We start from the raw sequence: 22,483 nt of genomic DNA on the forward strand, positions 1-22,483 counted from the left end.
GTTCCCTGAGTCCGTCTCCGTAAAAATGGAGAAGTATAAATCGGCCTTAAAGAACACGAGTTTGAGATGCGTGTTTTCTTGGCTATTGCGCAATACCCTGGACTCGCAGCAGTATGACAACACTGGCTATATCTGCGCAACATTTTATAAACTTTTGCTGTATAGGGCTTGTGTGTTACATTTTTGTCAAATATAGGCTCATACTTAATAAAGTTCAAAACAAACTCAAAATTTGTGTCTGTTATTTCACTCATTTGATAGGATTATGATCAAATGCAGCAACTAGTGTCTGCACTGCACTGCGATGCTAGCTAGGTTATCGAAAAGTCAAAGCAAATTTCCAAATTAACAGTTTCATCAATAAAATAAGCACATTTTCAGCAACTACACTGCCCACTTCGTCACATTTTTAATTCAGATGCTGATTTACACGTACCGTTTAGCTGAAATATGAATTGTAAAAACGTACAGCAATGGTGGTCAAAGGATTCTGTTCGTCTTGTTGGTCCCGGTAACTCCGCCCTGACGCAAGCGGTTCTAGTTGTGGTGCTAGTTAACCCTTGTGTTATCTTCGGGTCATTCTGACCCATCAGTCATTGTGACCCACCTTCGTATTGCGACAAATTTACCTCATACAAAAATAAAGTGAAGCATTTTCTTTTAACTGTCGGGCTGTCTCAGACCCCCCACATTGGAATGGTTAAAAGAAAATTATTTTTATTTGTTTTTGTATTGGGTAAAATTGGGTAAACACAACGATGGTTCGTTATGAACCTTTGGGTCATGTGACCCGAAGGCAGCACGAGGGTTAAGAACCACTTTCCCTGGTTGTGAGCCGGTTCATAAACTGTCGAAAGAGAAATAACTGGTTCGAGATTAAGCACTGGCTTCAAACCAGCACCCAAAATGCGTTGGTGGAAAAGGGGTATGAGACATACACCTGGGGCCTCATTTATTAGCCTGGCTCTGCCCTCCTACGTACTTCCGCTCAATTTTTATTTTGCTTCTGTACTAGGTCTGGGATTTCGGTGTATTAGTCGGTTTTTGGAAACAACATTTTTGTAGGTCCAATCAGCGAACAGAGGGAGTGGCTGAGAAAGATGATGTTGATGTCGTTCGCTAGTTTGAGTTGTATTTCAGTAATGGCGGCGGAGTCACTGCCAAATATCAGGGGAGTCAGGTGGCTGAGCGGTTAGAGAATTGGGCTAGTAATCAGAAGGTCGCCGGTTCGATTCCCGGCTGTGCCTAATGACGTTGTGTCCTTGGGCAAGGCACTTCACCCTACTTGCCTCGGGGAGAATGTCCCTCTACTTACTGTAAGTCGCTCTGGATAAGAGCGTCTGCTAAATGACTAAATGTAAATGTAAATATCCAAAAGTTAAAGCCGGAGCAAGAACAATCTTTGCTAAGTTGTGTTGGTGGCCATGATGTTGTGGCCCTCCTCCCCACGGGGTTCAGGAAAAGTTTGATTTTCCAGCTACGGTGGCTAGCTCCGTTACAGTAGTGGTGAAGAAGTTGGCTAAGGCGAATGCTAGCGATTGGTTATGGCAGATCAGAGTGGCTCTGGGCAGATCCAATAGTCAACAGAGTACCCGCCTTCAAGGAAGTTAACGCTTGTCAATGGAGAGATCCCAGACCCTCTGTACAAATGAAATGTACGAGGGTCTGGTTAGGACCAGGCTACTCATTTATAACCATGTTAGTACAAAACAGGGCTCGAAAGTAACCAGTCTTGCTGTAAACATAGAAATAGGGCTGTGACATTTGTGCGTAATGCACCCATGATGATGACGATTTAGATTCCCTACGGTGATGCTCTTGGATCTATGAGTTTAACTGGGTCCAGGATTAGACAAGCCAAGCTGGACCAGTGCCACCCTGGTACAAATACAAGCACTGGCCACTTTGGGTTTCTGGTTACAAGTGACAATTAGCAGTTAACACTTTTTACCTTTCTGCCTAAAGCCCCTTTTGGAAACGATAATAATGATTCTCAAATTCTATCATATAGCTGGGATATCACAGCATCCCGATGAGCAAGTTCAGTGATGGACGCTTTGAATGGGATTAGTAAATTGAGTAGTCAATACATCAAGTTCCCTTATACTAGGAGAACAAGCAAACATCAAAAGACAATTTGGAGCAATGTCAGATTCAACTGACTACACATGTTGATATATGGGTTCCATATGAAACCAAATTTGTTTGCCAAAATCAAAAGCATGTGCATTCAATAAATGGCTCCTCACCCCATTTTCAAAACCCCTAAGCAGAGAAAATGCTCTACATTGATGCTTATGGTGTCTTTGTCTTGACTGACCCCATACTACACAGATACATCATGTTCACAAGACCTACTGGTGCTGGGGATGGCCGCACTCAGTTAACTTTGATTTGAGAAGTGTGTGCGCATAGGTCTGTCTTGAGGTATGAGTCGTTAGGCATGGTACAAACTGAGGAAACTAAAATTGGGTACAAATGTATTTATTTTTTGCTAAAGTATTGAATGCCAAGCATTGGTTAGGGTCACAACCAAAAACCCAATTGTGTAACAAAACTTGAGAATACCTTTGCATAGACTGGAGAACCTGCAATAAAAATGGCCATCTCTGCAGCAATCCATCAATCAGGTGTTTATGGTAGAGGGGATTAGAAGTCATTCCTTACAAATACATAACAACCTGCCAGAAGTCCTGCACTTAAATCTAATCTGGTTTAATTGCCATGAATGCAGAAAAAACTCCTAATCCAATTTGACAGTGAGTCTACCTGAAGGAAGTCCAGGGGTCTGAAAAGAGAGGCATACTAAAAAAGACCCAGTTGTAGACACCGTTTACAAAAGTACTAAAGGATCTGAATACTGTATACATTTCATGTGTAATTATGTGGTATTGTGTAGGTTAACAGTTGAATAACAGGGGTAGGGTCAGAATACCTGGCATAGTGTATCCAGTTTTTCTTCATTTAGAAACACCTGCTAATCAATGCCTCAAAATGACAATTCATAATTCCACGACCGCTAACCTCAAATCAAATTGCGATGGTATACCAAAAAACATTATTCACTTCACTGAATAGATATTGTAATGGTCTATAAAAACTTTATTTGAACATCAGAATGGGTCCTGATGTGACATGTTCTGTACTGTCCCCTTCTGAAAACGCACGTCTTTGACCTGCCAAGGTGGATAAAAAAATAAAAAGAATAGTTGTTTATTTAACATTATTATTAGAATTTGTTTTACATTTTTAAAGCATACCTTTTGTTTTCTTGTTTACACACTGCTCACTACAGAGTCCATCACTGGGAAACTTGTCATCACAGATGACCACGTCACAATGGACATATACCTTGAGAATTGGTGAAGACGTGTCCATAGAAATAATGTCAATAACTTCACTCATCACCATGTTCTTGTATTGGTCCATTATTAAAAGGGTAGCTCACATCAAACATCAATCTGTACAAAATGTAAATTATTCATCAGTAGAATCTATGTTCAAAATGGTCTGTTGTGGCTGCTAACATGGTGCAAGGCAGTTGCTATGCAATGTACATACTAGCAGCCAGCATATTTATTTTCTCATCACTGGCTAGCATTGTATTGATTTAATTACATGGGAATTTGGTTAGCTAGCTATTGCCAGACTGTGACCATTTTATCAAAGCTTCAGTCTGTGATATATGGTTATTAATTATTACAGATAATGGGCTTGGCATGGGCTGAATAACACCCCTTGGCTCTGATATAACCATATACCATGGCCTGTCGCAAGCTACAATTATGCCATTGTAAGACCAAATCAAATTCTGTAAATTACTGACCAGGTAACTTGGGTTGTCCTCATCCATGAAGGAGAACATCTGGACCTCAAATCGCTTGAAATGAGAGGGGTACTGGACTCGAGCATCCGCTGACACAGGGTGGAATACAACCTGGAATGGGTCTTCTGTGTTCTCACAGCTGGCAGGGGAAAGGGGAGTGGGGAGAGGTGGAGGTCAGAGTTCTGACAACAAAAACATTGGGGAATTTATATTCATCTGGCTGGAATTAAAATAACCCATTAATGATGAGGTTCCATCTGGGCTGGGATTTCCTGTCCTCTTTGAGGGTAGCCCAGCAATACTCCAACTTCAGCACCACCCTAGGATCAGAGTTCATGGGCACCTCCACCTCTACCTCAAAATACAGCGGCTCCCTCAGATTCATTACAAGTGGGAATTCCTCCATCTCTTGGAACAAGTTGTAAGAGATGTCTGAAAAAGGAAAGGTGCCCACTGAGTCAGACTTACAGTAGGTTTTTGTAGACAAGTTTGTCTCAACTAAATAATAATTCAGTACACTTGTACCTTGAGCAAGTCTCATTATGACCTGCAGTTGGCTTCTGGTGGTATGAACATGGGGGTCATTGTTGCGTGGGTTGGTGAGGAAGGCTGCACTGTGCGTTGCATTTACCATGTAGTAGCAGAAAACTTTCAACCTACAGACACCAACAGGACAGGAGTGACGTGTCACAATCCAAACCAATCAACATGATCTACATTGTGTCAAGCACTCACATATATTGTGGCTCTTCCATCTGGACTCCATTTGCTGCAACCGGTTTAGAAGGTAATGAGATTTCATTCTCATACAGCATGACACTGGATATAAACTGCAAAAAAGGAGGGCAAGTTACTGGAAATGACGCAAACAAATCTGCTCATTGCCAAAGACTCCAAGGTCCTACTTGTCTAGTGGTGCCACAGGAGCGTCCAGTGAAAAGAAAACGAGCAATGCGGTCATCGCTGTAGGCTGGTCCACAGGCAGAGTCTTTTAGGGTCAGTTGACTGGGAATCATACTTGGAACAGATTCAATCTTTGCAGCCACTGCAGCAATCGTTCCATTGGCAAAACATTCTATACAAACAAAGGCCAAGTTGGAAAAAAAATCACAAGTATAAAAAGCAGCTGCGTTATATTGAAGGTATACCAGTCAGTGCAGAGAGGAAGCTGCAAGACAAGGAGAAGTGTTGGATGTTCATAGTGACTGGATCTCTCAGAGACACGTGTAGCTTGCTTCGGATGGACGACGACTCAATCACCTGACCAGACAAGAGTTACTCCAGACAGCAAGAAATGTATTATGCAGAACCTCACCGGTTGCAGAATTTCTATGAAACGATCAATCTGCTCAAGTGCACCATACCTCAAATACAGTATCGGGGGCATAGAACGGCACAGTGATAAAGATGTGTGCACCCTCTGTAACAATGCGATACTGCTCAGCAATCTCAGGTGTCAGCAGACGCTGCCCGACTACAATTCTTAAGTTCTGGACTTGATTCCCAGACTTGACAGTGACATGAAAGTTCTCATGATCACAGGTTCCAGTGATATAAGCTGGAACTACAGAAAGAAAGCATTTTAAGGACAAGTCTGTATGATCTACAAAAGAGAATTAAAACATTGCCTCTTAGGTGTATTGGAAGACATTTACCAATTCCCTTCACTGACACTTCTGTAACTGCAGTGTAAGTAAATGAAGAATACTCAGGCAACACCACCAAGCCAAAGACCATGTGAAGAGTGTAGATGACATTCCGAGCATCCATCTATTTAAAATGTAAAAACAATTGTAATGGCATAATTTCACAAATCACCACATCAATCATCATCAAGTAGGCTACATGTCTTCCTTTGCAGTGTAGAGAAACATACCTTATTTAAGACAGCACGGTCAGTGAAGGGCACGGTAAGTGCAATGGACTTTGACCCATTGGGGAAACTGAGTTCTTCAATGTTAAAACCTCGGTCATTACACTCAGCTACAGAAAGGACCCCATCAAGAAATGTGATGTTTATCAGCTCCACATCTTGGAGGAAAGTCCCCAATTCCACCTTGAACACCCCCTCTTCAGGAACAATACCTGAGCAACACAAGAAGCAATATTGTGCGAGATCCTAGCATCAGTCCTGGCTCACCATATGGCAAAATGCAAAACACAAAGACAAAGACTCACGGTCAACCAATTGTAGAGGGCTGATTATAAAGGGAGTGGTGATTGGGAAGAGGACTTTGTATCTAGTGTCTTTAGGAGGATCATCCTCAGTCCACAGAATCTCAAGCATGGGCTCAATAGAGTATGTGGTGAGGTACTGACCATTTTTGACATGGCTCTGCAATGAACACAGGTTATTTATAGTACAAGTAAGCCAGATGCAGGAATTAAATCAAAACAATATATCCCTAAACGAATAACCCATCATCCACTGACTTTAAAGTAACCTCCAACAGCACCAACTGGAATCTGAAGGATAATATGCATCTTGTTCAGCGACAAGGAGTATCGTCTGGCCATGACTTCACCGGGGCTCAGCCTCATGCCTTCCACCCCTAAGAACACTTCCTTGAGCTGGAAGTTGCAGGAAGATACCAGAGGGTCGATGCGCCGGGGCACAGACCAGGTGATCATATTTGGCGTAAAGGAGACACTTCCTAAAATCAAACACCAAATCAGTTTTAACAAAGAGCTCTAGTTCTTTTTGTTTGTTAATCGAACAGGATAGGGAAGGGACACAAGATTAATTATACCTGGTGTTGGGCAAGCAACAGAAGAATCTATTTGAGTAGACAACAATGTATTCTCCAATATGGTGGAGGTTTTGAGCACAGCCATTGGTACCCCTGCTACCTGTAAAGACATCAAAACTAGACATGGGACCATCAACAAACTTGGGAAGTTTAGAGCATACTAAAGGGCTTACATTCTGGAAGAACATTTCTGGTGCGTTAAGTGGGCTTCGCAGAACAAGTCGTGTGGGAGTGTTGGTTATACCATAACCAGTTCTTTGGACTTGGTCAATCTTCATGACCCTTTGTTCCGGAATCGTGAAGACCACTGTAGTGACGCTATAACCTGAAGCAGTAGCAGTCTGTCGCAAGAAAAATACATTAACCATCTGTCATGTCAGGACAGCCTGTGGTTGGAGTAGTGTGAAATGGCTCATTAGTAACCCTGCCCAGGATATCGAAAGACTAAATGTCCCCTTTAATCTGTATTTTGTGGCCTAGTCATTTAAGTGAAACAATACATTTCCCATATGTCATGCCCCAACATTTAAGAGTGCTACCCATGCACAGTCTGTTCCAGGCAATTATAAATATTCAAAAACCCCACTTGTGACACAGCACCAACATATGACAGTAGCAGGCATTGCCTTTCGATTGGCTGCTCTTCGGAAGCGTCCTAGGTTCGTGTAGCTCTTAGCGTTGGACTGTTCTGGCAGGGGGTTGTCGAGGACAGTTCTTCTGACAGAGACCTAGGGATGATGTCACCATGTCCAATTAGTTGCAACCCATTTCAACCCTTAAATTCAAAAGCACGAGCCCGGAGGCTACAGAACCCACAAAAAAAAGAGATAAATTGATACCATTTATAGTTTTTTCCTGAATTCACTTACTTCCATGTAGTTGCGATCGCAGAGAATCTCTCGGAATGCCCAAGGAGTGTATGTACAGGTCTTTTCTACTGCGTATGTTTCATCATTGGTAATGTTGTTCCCTTTTAGTCTGAGGTATGTGACTGTGGTAAATGTCTCATCATCCTAAACGCATGACAATAACGTCATTCAATGCTGTGATTCATGTCTACAAAAGATTAGCGTCATCTTCAGCACAAGGCAGCCACCGCAGCACACCCAACTTTACTTTCCTAAATGCAATTGACAATTTATAAAAAAATTAAGGAAAATGTACTTATTACTGTGAGTTTGTATACCGAATTTTGGACAAAACAATTTTGAAGGGAGGCAAAGACCATGGCATTTCCCATTGAATCCATTTTTACACTGAATCCACACTTAGAGGCCAGGTTTGGTGTCAAGGCCAGGATATGAGAGGCATCTGAAAGTGAGTCAAGGTGACACTGTAGTAGTAATATCATACATTAAAACAACGACTGGTTTGTATCCAACTAAAACAACCATGACAAGTGTCATATAAATGTCAACTTACTCTTTGCATCAACTTCCAGAGCTTTCCCCTTGAGAGGTCCGATACTCAAGCGAAGCATGTTGCCAAGGCAGACGGAGTCAATATCTGAAAAAGGGATTGCTTAAGATTTTTTGTTTTCACCGTAAACTATGCGAGCCTTGATCAGTCAACACGATTGCCTTACTTGGAGAGCGCTTGCTTTGCACTTGTATGCTCACGACTGTAATCATGAGGAGTAACCTGAAAACATTTGTAATTGTCAACATTGTATACAAAACATAAGGTTGAAAAGTATTTACACAACACCAAGCAACAAACCCTATTCCAAGATTACGGGCCATAGCAGTTGAGCTGAACTTCTTGCCGCTTTTGTGTGATTAGAAGGAAATATTGAATATACTCTGGTCGTTTGCAAAGAAATAATCTAGAGAAACCCCTTTTCATCCAGACGTTGTTTTTTATTTAGACATAAGCGAACAGGTGAACTCCATTACCGTTTAATTAGCTGGCTGATCGGGTCCTCCTGGTAGGTTGTCTTTAACGTAATAGGCCCACATTCTTATGAATTTCTATCCATGAAAAGAGCTGTTAAAAATAGTCGGTCTGTTTATAGAGATTCGATTATTTTAGCATAGCTTCTGTCCCAAACTGAATTCAAAATACAGGATGACAATAACCAGTCTTACTGTATACGCCCCCATTCATGCCCCTCCCTAAGCAATTGACTAAAATGCCTGGAGCGTGGACGGTGGGACAGTAAAATTGAGGTTGGAATTGTGGGGCGCGTGCCTTGGTGTCGCGCGCTGTGTCCAATAGTTCGGGTCTATCGCTCATGCGGTGCACAGTGCACTTCGAGCTCATTCAACACCAGACAGTAGGAGACCTCGAGCGCTGCGAAAAGGACTCCAATGTACTTTGACTTCTAAATGATATCAAACATACTTGGTGAGGTTCTTAAATGAATACTGAAGGATCAGGTAGGTGCTCTAAAATGATTTGCTGAGTTGCCGTTCTTTACTTTGTAGCGTTAATTGTTCCTTTTAATTTGTTTGCCCCAAGAACATTCCTGCACTGGTAACAATGGAAATACATTATTACATTTGTGTGTAACAGTCTGCTTGGTATTTTGAATCATTTTAGATACGTAATGTGCGAGTCCAGTTTCAATCTACTGTCAATGTTTTATTTATTCTGCATAGTCCCGGGCCATACTTCGATTCTTGTATTAACAGTCCTATACTTTAGCTAAGTGAGATCGCAGAAAGCTTTTTATATATATATATATATATAAACAAATCTAAGTCAGACTAAAGCCAATTTTTCGTTGATTTGCTCATTTAAATGTCTACAACTGAAGACGAATATATTTATTGTAAATTCAAAAGCAGTTGCATATCTGTGAATGTTATCCAAAAGGATAAATAACAAACGTTGAAAGAAATTTGCTTAAGCCAGTGTCCTTTTTCTCCTCAATAGAACCTTGGTGTCAAGACTAGTTCCCTCAAACTGCTGCACACTCATATTCCCACTACTGTCTTCATATCCATTCAACCTATGGATTTTCAGCAACATGGGGTATGGACAAATCCTCCATCGTTGTGGGAATGAGGAGAACCAGGTCTACCTCAATGTGGGAGGCGTCAGATATGAAGTCAATCAAGAGACAGTGCTCCGCTTTCCTCACACACGCCTGGGCCATCTGCTGCGCTGCCAAAATGAAGAAGCCATCCTGGAACTCTGTGATGACTATAGCCCCATGGACAAGGAGTATTACTTTGACAGAAATCCTAGAGTCTTCCTATGTGTTCTCAACTTCTACCACACAGGACGTATCCATATGATGGAGGAGCTGTGTGTCTTCTCATTCACTCAAGAGATTGAGTACTGGGGCATTCAGGAGCTTCACTTGAGTTCCTGCTGTAGCAATTGGTACCAAGAAAGGAAGGGATACATTGAGGACAGGGACTGGGACATCAGAAGTGATGAGCAACAGGTGCCAAGCTTCGAATCGTCTTTTGAGGAGCTCTCGGCCTTGGATAAGGACATGGCCAAGTTCAAGGGTGCGTGGTGTGCAGAGATCAGGAGTTACGTGTGGCTAAGGCTAGAGGACCCAGGTTATTCATGTGCGTCAAAGGTCATTGCTGTGGCGTCTCTCAGTGTGGTGCTGACTTCCATTGTAGCCATGTGTGTTCATAGTATGCCTGAGTTCCAGCTGGTGGATGAGAATGACAGACCTGTAGAAGACCCTGTTCTGGCGATCCTCGAGGTTGTCTGCATAGTCTGCTTCTCACTTGAGTTTATCATCAGGCTCATCGTAGCCCCTTCTGCCAAAAAGTTTCTAGGGAGTCCCTTAAACATCATCGACGTTGCCTCCATTCTACCGTTCTACGCCACATTAGCATTGGAGACTGTGGACGAGGAAAACGCAGAGGAGAATGAGGACCTGGAGAACATGGGTAAGGTGGTCCAGGTTCTACGACTGATGAGGGTCTTCAGGATCTTGAAGCTGGCCCGACACTCTGTTGGCCTGCGGGCACTGGGTGCCACAGTCCGCCACAGCTACAACGAGGTGGGACTGCTTCTGCTCTTCCTCTCAGTGGGTATCTCCATCTTCTCTGTGCTTATCTATTCCGCTGAGAAGGAAGAGGAGGGCACCGAACTAGGCACCATCCCCGTCGGCTGGTGGTGGGCCACCATTACCATGACCACTGTGGGCTATGGTGACACCTGCCCTGTAACGTTGCTGGGGAAGCTGGTAGCCACTCTTTGTATCATCTGTGGTCTTTTGGTTGTTGCCCTGCCCATTAGCATCATCTTTAACAAGTTCTCCAAATACTACCAGAGGAACAAAGCCATAGATGAAGGCCAATGCCTGAGTAAGCCTGAGAGACAGGACCCAGACCTCCCATATTACAATATAAGAGACCTGTATGCCAACAGCTTCTACCCTTTTATGGGAGGTATCTCCTTCGGGAACAGTGACAGCAGTGCTGGAGATGGAACGGATGCCTTTAGTCTTCAAGACATAGAGGAGGTGTGTGGCACTGACACTTAAAATAGGGCAGCAAAATGAGTCTTGTGACTGTTAACATCATCTGTCTTTACTCGTTTAGAAGCTCACCACACTGGGAAGTACAGTCCAGTTCTCTTCCATCATTACCTCTCTTTCTGTCTTCCTTTCAAAACCTGTTGAAGATGTGTGCCTGTGGAATTTAGTACTCACCAAAATAACTAAGATATAGAAAGTGAGGGACATTCTCACATTTTTGCTAAGAGGTTTCTGCTCATGCTAATGTATCTGGTGCATGTATGGTTTTGAAGTATTTAAGGGTTCTGAGTTAAGGGTGAGATATACAACATCGAAAAACAGAAAATATATATTATTGTACATAAGGGATGTAATGTATTATATAGAATGGTTCATTGCTTTGGGATTGCAGCTAGATGAACAAGCAGCCAACTGCTCCTTAGCTCTGAAATGCAGGCTATAATGATTAGAGACATTGTCTTATACATTTATGTTGGCATGCTAGCTCCCATGGTTATGCTGTGTGGACATACTAATAAAATAAACCCTGTTCGATAAGCCAGATGATTTATGTATTGGTTGTAACATAGTCTGAGCCTTTAGTCTCAATCATTTATTTTAACTGTGAAGCAAGTCATATTGTACAGAAGGATTTTCCTCTATATGTTGCCTGGAGATAGACATGTACAGTATCAGATCAACTTTTTCTACAGGTGTTTCAGCTATGGCCAACATCTTTCAAAATATATATATAATTTGTGTAATTATAACTGCAGGAAACCAATTAAAGGAGCCAAAACTGCAGGGTCAAATAAAGGATATTTAGAATCCTAAAATAGGAAAGTGTTCCATTCTGTAGTTTCCTCTGCAATTGAGGCTAATATTGATTTGCAGTCATCTTTCATCATCTTTGAATGGAGGAGCTGCTGTCCTTGCTGACAGGAATTTGGGAAAATTGTCCAAAGCTGTGGGTCTAAAGATGATGCATTTTGCTTAAACAGCCAAGGACAAAATCAGTAGAAATGAGATCTAGTGAGAAAGAAGGCTATTACTCTTTGCTTCTTCATTAGCACTGTGACATTCGTATGCATCTCTCAACATGGTGGGTCACCACAAGGCGTAATCTACATTTCTGTTTTGCTGATGTCAGATCAGGCACCCTATACATAGAATCAAAGAAAATATTTGCGGCAAACGCCATTGATTTCCCCTCTGCTTAAATGTTTGTCACTGCTTAAATTAATTTGATCTGAAGTGGGGAGAAATCCTAGCCTGGTTCTAACCAGACTCTCGTACATTTCATTTGTACAGAGAGTCTGGGCTCGTTCCATTGACAAGCGTTAACTTCCTTGAAGGCGGGTACTCTGTTGAAGTTTAAAACTATTGGATCTGCCCAGAGCCACTCTGGATCTTCCATAACCAATCGCTATAGTTCGCCTTAGCCAACTCCTTCACCAGTAACAGAGCTAGCTTGAAAATCAAACAAACCCCGTGGGGATCAAAGATTGTTCTTGCTCCGGCTTTAACTTCTGGATATTCGGCAGCGTTGCCACAACGGACCAAATGGCTTCGCTTGCATCTTTCTCAGCCGCTAAGTTGCTAAGATTGAACTTGAACACCATGTTTTCTGTTTTAAATCAGGGAATATTTTCTGCTCTGAGAGTTATTACTTATTGCTAATAGTGTCTCTTATCAAATATAGCATGTGGTACAGTTCTGTGATGTGCTATGTCTCATCCAGATAACAAGGGATTCTTCTCTCTGCCTCAAGGCACAACCATGTATGTGCACACAGCCCTGTGGACATACCCCCCCCCCCCCCCCAAGGATGTGGGTCAACATATACATGGGTCCATATGGATTTTTTAACATTAAGACCAGATTGACATTGTGTCATGCTGAATCAGAGATACATCTCTTTGTTTTGATATCGAGGGCATAACAGGGCAACCTCATTTGGAGTGCACTGTTGTGGGCTTAGATTTGAAAAGAACTTATTGTACAGAATGGAGATATAATACAGATACTGAGAGAATATTGTGGAGACTATATTGTAGTTGAGTTCTGACTTTTGAAAGGAGGAAAGTGGCTTTTAACAAACTTTTCTTGAAGGTGAAGATCACTGAAGGGTATTTCAAATGCAACTACAGTACACATTTTAACATTAGGTTTGTTTCCACGGTGTTAGCAACCCTGCTTGTGCACAAACCATATCAGCCCTCTTGTGATGAATGGATGTGATGGTGCATTAAATTAACATAATGTTTCATTTACTAGAGCTTTAACATTGATTAATGTGCAAGAAGAAACAACTCTGATGGGGTCTCCAGGGCTGCACCACAGTAACAGTCCACTGTTTAGTCTAGATCACTGTTTCTAAATCCTGGTCCTCGGGACCCCCTACCTTAGATGTTTCCCTGTTCCAACACACCATTCAAACAAATTGTTATTAGGCTTCTGCAGAGCTTGATGAAAACCCATTTATTAGAATCAGGTGTATTGGAGCAGGGAAACATCTAAAACATGCAGTGCAGGGAGTCCCGAGGACCTGGATGGAGAAGCATTGGTCCAGAATACCCTTATTCATGCACGATTCTTAACTATTCCAGTTTCCTGCCACAGATCCATGTCAATAAAACATTACAGCTACAGTTACATTGTCATACACCAAGTTTTACAATGTTGTACTGTACATCCACTGTTGTTTTGTCTTATTTAAATGTTGGGAAATGAAGGCAAGCCTGATATCAGAAAAAAAGCTATTATCCTTACTTTCTGATTTTCCCTCAGTCATGGAGGTAAGAACAGGAATTCATTACTGTAAAAAGTGTCCTGAGGTCTGTAAAGTTGTTGACATGGATTTTTTAGATTGCAATATAAAGGTCACTGCAAAAATGAAGGCAATGTGGGGTAGGAGGGTTTATTAATTCAGAAAGAAGGAAATGCAGAGACTTTACAGCATAGCCTGACATAACTGAAACACACAAATCAAACATTCATAGAAGACTGGCGATACTACAATTACTCAAATACTGAGATAACCTTTCAGTTGTTGAAAATGGTTGTTTCACTGAATGTATGCAAGTGGCGAGAGTAAGGCACATTGCAGCATGCACATCTTAATAGTACATGCTGCAATGTATGGTTTCGTTAATGCTTTTTATGCCACAGAGAAAACCCATGGTAAGATAATGGCCCATTTAGCAATGGAAGACCAGTTAGCACAATTATGTTTATTACTTTTTAAAGCCTTAACAAGGTGGTTAGGGATTCTATGGTGTTCTTGAGATGTCATTATAAAAGGAAATGGGAGGTGAAAAATGGCATATGATGGAATCACATTGTTAATTAATTTTTTATTTGATCTGTCACTCTTTTTTAATCTTTTAAAAAAAATGTGTTATATTGATGAGACTACAGCATGCAAACAATCATCAGAACATTGATCTGTAATGTGTTTTGTTCATCTCCCTCATCAGTGGTAATGAGGATTTGTATTTCCTTTTTCATATTTGGCCTTTTATTATAGTTTTTATCTGCTTGAATGCAGAATCATTGATTCAAGTCCTGAGGTAAGGGTGTTTAATATTGGTCCTGGCTTTACATTATTTTTGTACAAAATTGAATGTCCTATTTAACTGGTCTCACCTTCTCTCCTTTAACTGGAAAGTTGAGGGTGGCTTATCTCATTATGCATTTTCTATTAGACTCTTTGGCCACGTACATTTTTCTCCATTAGAGGCATGTCTAGGAACCGTCACCAACTAAATGGATGGAGATAAGAACCAAATCCCCTGTCCCAGGTGGACTCCTCTATCCTTCATATGGTGGGGGGAAGGACACAACAAGCACATAGAAGGCTATACTCATCGCCATCCAGTTTTAATTCCCCCTCTCTTGGGATATTTTATGCTTCCACCAGACTGGTTTAACTATTATTTTGAAAAATTAAAGGGTATAGGAAGTTGAGATTAAAAAAGTTGCAAGGTTGTTGGTTTTTATTTGTCACAGCTGGTATCTTTTCTGTAGCTATATGTAAATGCAACTAAACTGAAGCCAAAGGAAGTACACTAAAGTAACTAGTATGAGGCAAAACCTCATATTTCATAAAATATTTTATTCCTTTGCCTCTGCTGTATATCAAATGCAGGTCATGGATAGACTGGCTATGCAACATATTTCTTACAGTGCAGGCATCAGCCGTCAGGCAAGGTATACTTTTACACACCATCCATCTGGCATAGACAATTCGGCAGTCAATCTGAACGACAGAGAGCTTGGCTGAGCCAGGTCAGGCCAAAGCAAATAGGATGAAAAATATCTGAATGATATGGCTGTTAACTCAAATGATGGAGTGGAACTCTCTCCATGGTGGTCTCATATGGAGAGCAAGGCATTAATGGAGGCTGTAAAAGTGGGTGGCGGCACTCTGGGCCCTTGCTAATGACTCAGTGGAATAAGATGATGGACACAAGTGAAAGAGAAGAGGTGGGGCACATCAAGAGAAACCAGATGACAACCACACCACATCCTCCTTGAGTGGAGGTTCAAGTGATAAAACAACAACCACACAAGCACGAATGAGAAGAGACCACCTAATTCCACCAGCTAAGATAATTCACCATTCGAGTGGATATATTTACAGTAAAGGTTTTCCACGGACAGTCTTTGCACAGTCTTACAAGCAACGTAGTAGCCTACAGCATATCATAAAGGACTGCATGATTGAAATAAGTGAATGTGTTATTTATTGCCTGTAACCCTCCAAGCTGTTTACTTATGATCCATGCATCCATAAAAACTTATCAGAAACAAGAATGTAAAATATCAACACAGGATTTGTGAAAGAAATTTTGGGCCTATGTACAATGAATGTGTTTTGGGAGAAGTTTACAGTTGGTTAAGAAGCTTGATACAATGAATGTTGATTCAACTCCATTTGGTAGAGATGCCATTTGCAGTTTTATGACACCTACCTAGGAGACAGGAAGTCTGGGTGACCTGGGAGAGATCTTGTCACCTGGGGGAAAGAGACAGTTGGTCTGAAGACAATGTGGATTCAACTGTATTGTTATAAGGATTTAACCAATGACAGAAGAGATTTGGTATAGCTGCATGTCTGTAGGATGGACCAATGACTTTTGAGAACTGTCGTATCTATAAAATGGTCTGTTGAAGAATGTTCTGGGGGGTTCAGGGCCATCAGCTGGGTAGTGCTGGTGGGCTGGATTCTCCCGGTTCCATTCTAGAATGCTAAATGGAGCTGTATGGAATTGTCTTTGTGTTATTGTCTTATGTTTGTGTGTCGATGATATTATGTTGATAACGTTATTAAGTTTACATCTATGTCAAATAAACATTAACTCTGTACTTCACCCGACTTCAGCTTAAACGATTGATTCTCTCAAAAACTTCCACGACAGATATTAACAGGATTTGGATTTTGCAACCATACCATGTGGAGTATGCATGAGTTATGTACAGGAGATAGTGTGTGCAAGGAGATTGTTGTAATTGAACACTCAACCTTTTAGAACACCTAATAAACCAATGTAGTGACAAATCCATGACAAGCAAGATTTTCTATTGCTTTTATACAGATAAATACCATTATCTGTACAAAACCATTTTGATGCTACATCAATGAAGGGCATGCCCAATACTTTTAAGTTCACTTGACATAATTAACAGTCCTTTGTTCTCTCACATATATATTTTTATTATTATTTTTTTTATTTCTTTTTGCCCCCCTAAAACTCAGTCAATATTTGGCCTACATAGACAACCTAGGTGTCAAAAGTTTCGTCTTGGTAGCGATTGAGTTGCTTCTATTGGGATTTACGTTCCGTTACATGGTTTAGGCTCAAGTTAAGTTTTTGTGGCGAAAAGTGAAGCTAACGGTGGCTAATTTGCTAGCCACAGTCACTGACGTTACTAACGTCACTAACGTCACGAAAACACGCGTGACTACCTTTGTCAGAACATTCGTTTCGCATCTGTTAACTTGGGGGATAGCTAGGCTAACTATAGCTTTACTGCAAGGCAGCTGCAGAAACGCCACAAGCAAAGAGGCCAGGGTGATAACTATTTACTCATTTTACTTTGTGATATGACACACAATTGTGATGTGTAATGTACAATATAAGCTGATATTATTAAGGAAGTACATCTACTTTCGGAAACAGTAGTCTACTATTTCACTGAAGTATTAGCATCATGACATTAGCCTGTGTTGCCCGGGCAACACATACTACAGTGGTCTATGATGTATCTGTTTTCAATCGTTAAAATAAACATTCCTCACATATACATTTTTGTTGTAGGATTTATTATGACATTAGATTACAAGTAAACGATTTGAAATTATCATTACCTGTGGTTTCAATCCAGTGTATGCAGCGAGCTTTTTATGAATGAGCGATTTTCCACTAAATAAATGTCAAGCTTATTTACGTTTTGGGGGGCATATTTTCAGTTAGCAGATGGTACTGTTTGAATCGCGATTCCATCTTCTACTGCCGGTAACGTCGTAGAATAATCTTCAAAGGGGGTTCTTTATTAATGAATGAATGCAATGAGTAGGCTAAATGCATGAAAATATCACGAGAATGGAAAAACTTAAAAGGACGTTTAAATCATAGAGATTAGGTCAATTTTTACACCGGTCTGCCAAATTTATTCGTTGATTCAACGATGAGGCTGCCTCTTGCAGGGGAAATGAGAAGACATCTATTTCATTCTACACTTCACTCTTATTTTCAGTTGTAAATGAGCAGCCAAAAAAAAATGCTTTTAAATCTATGTAATATTTATAAATAATAAGAATACATTTTTATATAAAATACAGAAATATCAGTTGTAAAAATGTCATTAAAAAACGGACCCCTGTGCAACCGACGCAAGCAAGCACACCCTACAATTTCCCCAGAAATTGTACCCTCTCTAGTTGCTATTATCTTAGCAATTAACAAATGACAGAATCAATGAAATACCACAAAACTATAGTAAATGTGTCGGAAAGTACACGCCCTTTCCCCACAGAGATTCAGTCACATGAATCCAGGCTTGTATAAGACTATGGTCACCTGGGTTCCATTTTAACTTGCATCCACTAGATACTGATGTTCATCAGTCATGTTTTTGAGAGAAATACAAGCACGATTTGGTCCATGAGAACGGTTAATGTTTACTGGTGACAGGCAATCAAGTATATAGCAGTTGCATTATTACTGAAACAGTACCGTTGACACTGCTATGGGGGAGACCAGATACTCCAATAAAGTAAGAGCACAGGATCAAGAAATGTGTCACAGCTGATTTGGAAAGATAGTGAAGAGATACATTTTATTTTAATGCATTATGTCCCCGCATCCCTGTGCCCCCAACATCATTACTTGTTTTTATATCATCGTTGGAAGAACCTTGACACTCAGGTGGAACAAATCAAGTCGCTAAGTCATTTTCCGCTGTCTGTTGTGCTAACTGTCATGACTCAGCATGATTTTTAAACCGATAGTGCAGCTTTTGTTGCAAAGTGTCAACATGAATTACATGTACCATTATTTGCAGTTGATTAGGCCTGTAGTGCAAATGACCAGAGTGCACTGTCATGACTGTCAAGTGTAGTAATTATTCATCAAATAATTGCCTAATGCATTCAAAGAAAATTGCACTCAGTTAAATCACCTCTATATTGCCACAGCATAAATAGAGGCCCTAAATGTCACAGCAACATTGTTGCTAATATTCATGCTACTATTATTTATTTACTATTTATCCATCTTATTAGCTTAAGATTTTCTATTTTCTTCTTTGCTGCATCTAGTGCAGCAGTTGCCAGTCCTTATTGTGACATCAATAATGTATACTACATGCGTTTCCCCAACTGTACACATCTGCTGATGGGAAATCAATGTGACCGTAGCCAATGAGAATGGGATTGTTATCTGAGATGTTGGAATTATATAAATCAATATAGTTTAATGACCCAAAGAGCTCTGAAAGATCAGCACAGTTCCTGTTATTCTGAGCTGACTGTGTAAGTTTCACAGACAGAAAAAGGAGAGAAACAGAGTACACGCGAAAACCTGCACTCTGTTGGCTATGGCATATAAAATTAATAAAAAGGCAAAGTAATACAAACCTGACTGCCAGGCAGATTGTGAAAGAAGTTCCTTGTATGCAACCATTAAAGGGAGTATAAAACCATCCTGATTTATTCTGTTTTCAGGTGGCAGATCCACATTCATAGTGATGTAATGGTCTTAAAAGGCAAACTAAGAGAGTCTTCATATGAGCAGTAGCGCCGTCATGGTCCCCACATTTTAAAACACATTTTAGCCTATAGAAACCAGAGTATACGATTGAAACATTTCATCATAGAAATCCACGTAACTACACACTCAGATCCAGTCACGTATCTCCACACTCTGATCCTGACACTCCTGTGTCAACCCCCCCCCCCCCCACAAGAGGTTGCACTGGGCCAGGTGAGAGTAGCCTGGCTCTGCCCTCCTACGTAGTTCTGCTAAATTTTCATTTTCCTTCTGTACTAGGTCTGGACTTTCGGTATATTAGTTGTTTTTTCCAGCCACATTTTTGGCGGTCCAATAAGCGAACAGAGGGAGTGGCTGAGAACGATGACGTTGATGTTGTTCGATAGTTTGAGTTGAAGTTCAGTAATGGCGGCGGAGAAAGATGCGAGCTAAGCCATTCGGTCCGTTGTTGCAACTGCCGAATATCCAGAAGTTAAAGCCGGAGCAAGAACAATCTTTGAGTTTTCTTGGTGGCATGATGTTGTGGCCCTCCTCCCCATGTGTTTGGGGAAAAGTTTGATTTTCAAGCTAACTCCGTTAATGGTGAAAGAGTTGGCTAAGGCGAACGCTAGCGATTGGTAGTTAAATCCTGTATTTTGGGAGGGCTGACTGTCTTACCTTGCTAGCTAGTTTAGACAAACTAAAGTTTACTTCAGTCTAGAGCGGGGGTACTCAATAGGTGGGCCGCGGTCCGGATCCGAACCCAGACGCAATACAATTTGGACCGAAGCCAAAATCAACATTCTAATTTAGTCATGATCCAAGCGAGTTTTCATTGGTGCGTGATTTCATGCCTATATTGTTTTCCTACTAGATGTGGTCTCCAACGATCCAATCAGGAGCTGTAATAGTAATCACCTTGACAACTCACTCAACGTTGTCCGCAACCTCTGTGGGTCACGCAGGGTGTGTGTGTCATTCGCAACAACGCAGGCTAATCGATTTGCTAACGGTAGCCTACTTGTTTCTTCCTTAGCAAAAATCATGGCGTGACAAAAACCAGCAAAAAGCAAAAAGTTGGTTCCGAAAATCGCAAATTTCAGACAGAATTGACTAACAAATATGCATTTGTGTTGCCGGTGGGGAGCACAAAACCGGGAGTACAACGGTACTTTAGAATGATTTGCTATACCTGAAGTTAGTTTCCTCCAGGATCACAATGACTCTTATTGAGAGACTTGTTGCTCTTGTTGGTTAGTTGTAACTGATAAAAAATTATTGTACTCACTGTGAAATATTTTACTGTTGCTTGCTTTTCTACAGGTTCACTCTTGCACTTTTTGAGGTTGATGTTGTTTAATTATAACTTGTTTAACTACATGCTCTTATGTTTCTTTCCTTTGGCACTTATTTGTTTTTTCTCAATGTATGCTTCATGTTTTGGCTACCCGCAATGTTTGTGGCTATCTCGTTGTTATGATCAGTGAGTCACTTTTGTAAAGATCTCTCTTGGAAGTCGTTTTGGATAAAAGCGTCTGCTAAATGAATAAATGTAAATGTAAGGGCCAAAAAAATAAACCATGGTCCTTTCCGGACCCTAGACTGAATGGAAATTTGGTGAGTGGACCTTTTGAGTTTCTAATTGAGTACCCCTGGTCTAGAGAGAGTAGCCTATTACTAACTTAGGCAATTCAGGCCGATCACAACGTGTTTTGATTTTGGTGTGCCACCCCAAGATTTTCCCTTGACCCATCTGGCCACCCCTTTGAAAAATGTCTGGGGGCGTGACTGTATAACAGGGCACCTTTATCCTTCCAGTAAAAGTGGCAGTTAAGGAAAACACAGACTCGTTTGTTGACTGATTGTTTTACGGTACAGCAATGTTCGGACCATAAAACGGACTCGTGAGCCAAAAGGTTTCAAAAGGTAAGTGTTTAATGTCGTAGTAGAGTTAACAATCTGGCAGAGTTTGGATGGTGAGCAGGGTTTACATAGATCGTTGATTGCTGATCTGCCACAGGTGAGGATGGTTGTTTGTCCCGGGAGACTCCGCCCATGCACACACACACGCACACACAGGGAAAGGGAGGGAGGAGAACACAAAGGAAAAGAGAAACAGAAACAGTGTCACATCCAGGGGCGTGACAGATTGTGTCTATTAAAAAATCTCTAAATCCCAATCCTTAAACCACCCAGTTTCTTCCTCTGGGAAAACCTTTTTCATCACCACAAAGATAAACTGAAAAAGGTCAGTCAGTATACATGACTGTCCTGGGATTGTCAAATCATGCCTGTCAAATCTTCCAAGCATGTTTGTGCAAGCAGACCATCCTTCCTTTTGAGTGGAATCAAGAGCAGAGCAAATTAAATTTATCGCTGTTGAGGGGGGAAATGATGTGATTGCTTGAAACAAACACGCTAGAAGTCAGGTCAGCAACTCTAAATTCAATCAGCAAGTTTTTTATGCTGAGGAACCATGAACTGCATTCACAGTTCCAGTTGACGCGTCAAAAACATGTCTCATCTTTTGTCAGCTTGCTTTTACTTGACTCTTTGGAACTTTGGAATACAAAGCTGCTTCTGTGTGCACCATTGTTTATTTTTACCTGAACTATTGAATTTAAATTTGAATTAATCAAGAGAATTTAATGTAATATTTCAACAACTATCTTCAACCCATAGCTCTGGAGTATGCTGTTCGTACTGTTGATGGATTTACTAGGATAGAAATGCAGCTCAAAAAGCTTATCTAATATTCTCCTATTCAATAAATGTATGTATTCACATACAAAGAGGGGAGTCTTAGGAATGTCTTAAGCCACAGTGGTCCTGCCCCCTGAAGTACAACAATCTTCTTCATCCTTTGTTCAATGTTACCCCCACACTACTAATGGACATCTGGTCAGGGGCCAGAATCGATTAAGAGTCTGTAATGCAGATGGGACATTTCTGAATCCAAGCATCTCATCCCACCCCACCCCACTCCTGCCCTGGCTGGTCTTGGCCTGGACCTGGACCTCTATCTGATGTTTACCCACAATCCATAAAGTGTTGGTACAGCAGCACCGCTATATCAAGTCTGCAGGGGAGGGACAGAGACAGGTGGATGGACAGCTGGGGCGACGGCGCAGTGAACGGAGCTGTGGGTGAATCATGTAGATAAATCAGAAGCTCCGGGACACTAGATCAGTCCCCTCTCTGGAGGGGGATGGCTGGATGCTGA

At 41.2% G+C, this 22,483-nt stretch overlaps 2 protein-coding genes across 3 annotated transcripts; one reads left to right on the forward strand and one right to left on the reverse strand.

The window, feature by feature from the left end:
• Positions 1-2,573: 2,573 nt before the first annotated feature.
• LOC136947731 (uncharacterized) lies at positions 2,574-8,605 on the reverse strand. 2 transcript variants are annotated; one of them, XM_067241889.1, is made up of 21 exons: positions 8,472-8,605; positions 8,162-8,217; positions 7,999-8,082; positions 7,763-7,887; positions 7,446-7,589; positions 7,203-7,304; positions 6,750-6,917; positions 6,577-6,676; positions 6,260-6,480; positions 6,005-6,161; positions 5,703-5,911; positions 5,482-5,596; positions 5,191-5,390; positions 4,975-5,086; positions 4,732-4,901; positions 4,562-4,656; positions 4,352-4,482; positions 4,063-4,258; positions 3,827-3,965; positions 3,261-3,351; positions 2,574-3,176 (listed from the first exon to the last, which is right to left on the reverse strand). In XM_067241889.1, the coding sequence occupies exons 2-21, from the start codon at positions 8,205-8,207 to the stop codon at positions 3,103-3,105; spliced, it is 2,679 nt and encodes an 892-aa protein (XP_067097990.1). In that variant the 5' UTR covers positions 8,208-8,217; positions 8,472-8,605; the 3' UTR covers positions 2,574-3,102. The 2 variants fall into 2 exon arrangements, with proteins under 2 accessions (XP_067097990.1, XP_067097989.1); XM_067241888.1 differs by lacking the exon at positions 8,472-8,605 and adding an exon at positions 8,296-8,371.
• Positions 8,606-9,508: 903 nt separating this feature from the next.
• Positions 9,509-11,563, forward strand: LOC136947732 (potassium voltage-gated channel subfamily S member 3-like). Its single transcript, XM_067241890.1, has one exon. The coding sequence runs from the start codon at positions 9,548-9,550 to the stop codon at positions 11,030-11,032; it is 1,485 nt and encodes a 494-aa protein (XP_067097991.1). The 5' UTR covers positions 9,509-9,547; the 3' UTR covers positions 11,033-11,563.
• Positions 11,564-22,483: the final 10,920 nt, after the last annotated feature.

This window comes from Osmerus mordax, chromosome 8, assembly GCF_038355195.1.
Source record: "Osmerus mordax isolate fOsmMor3 chromosome 8, fOsmMor3.pri, whole genome shotgun sequence".
NCBI lineage: Eukaryota > Metazoa > Chordata > Actinopteri > Osmeriformes > Osmeridae > Osmerus > Osmerus mordax.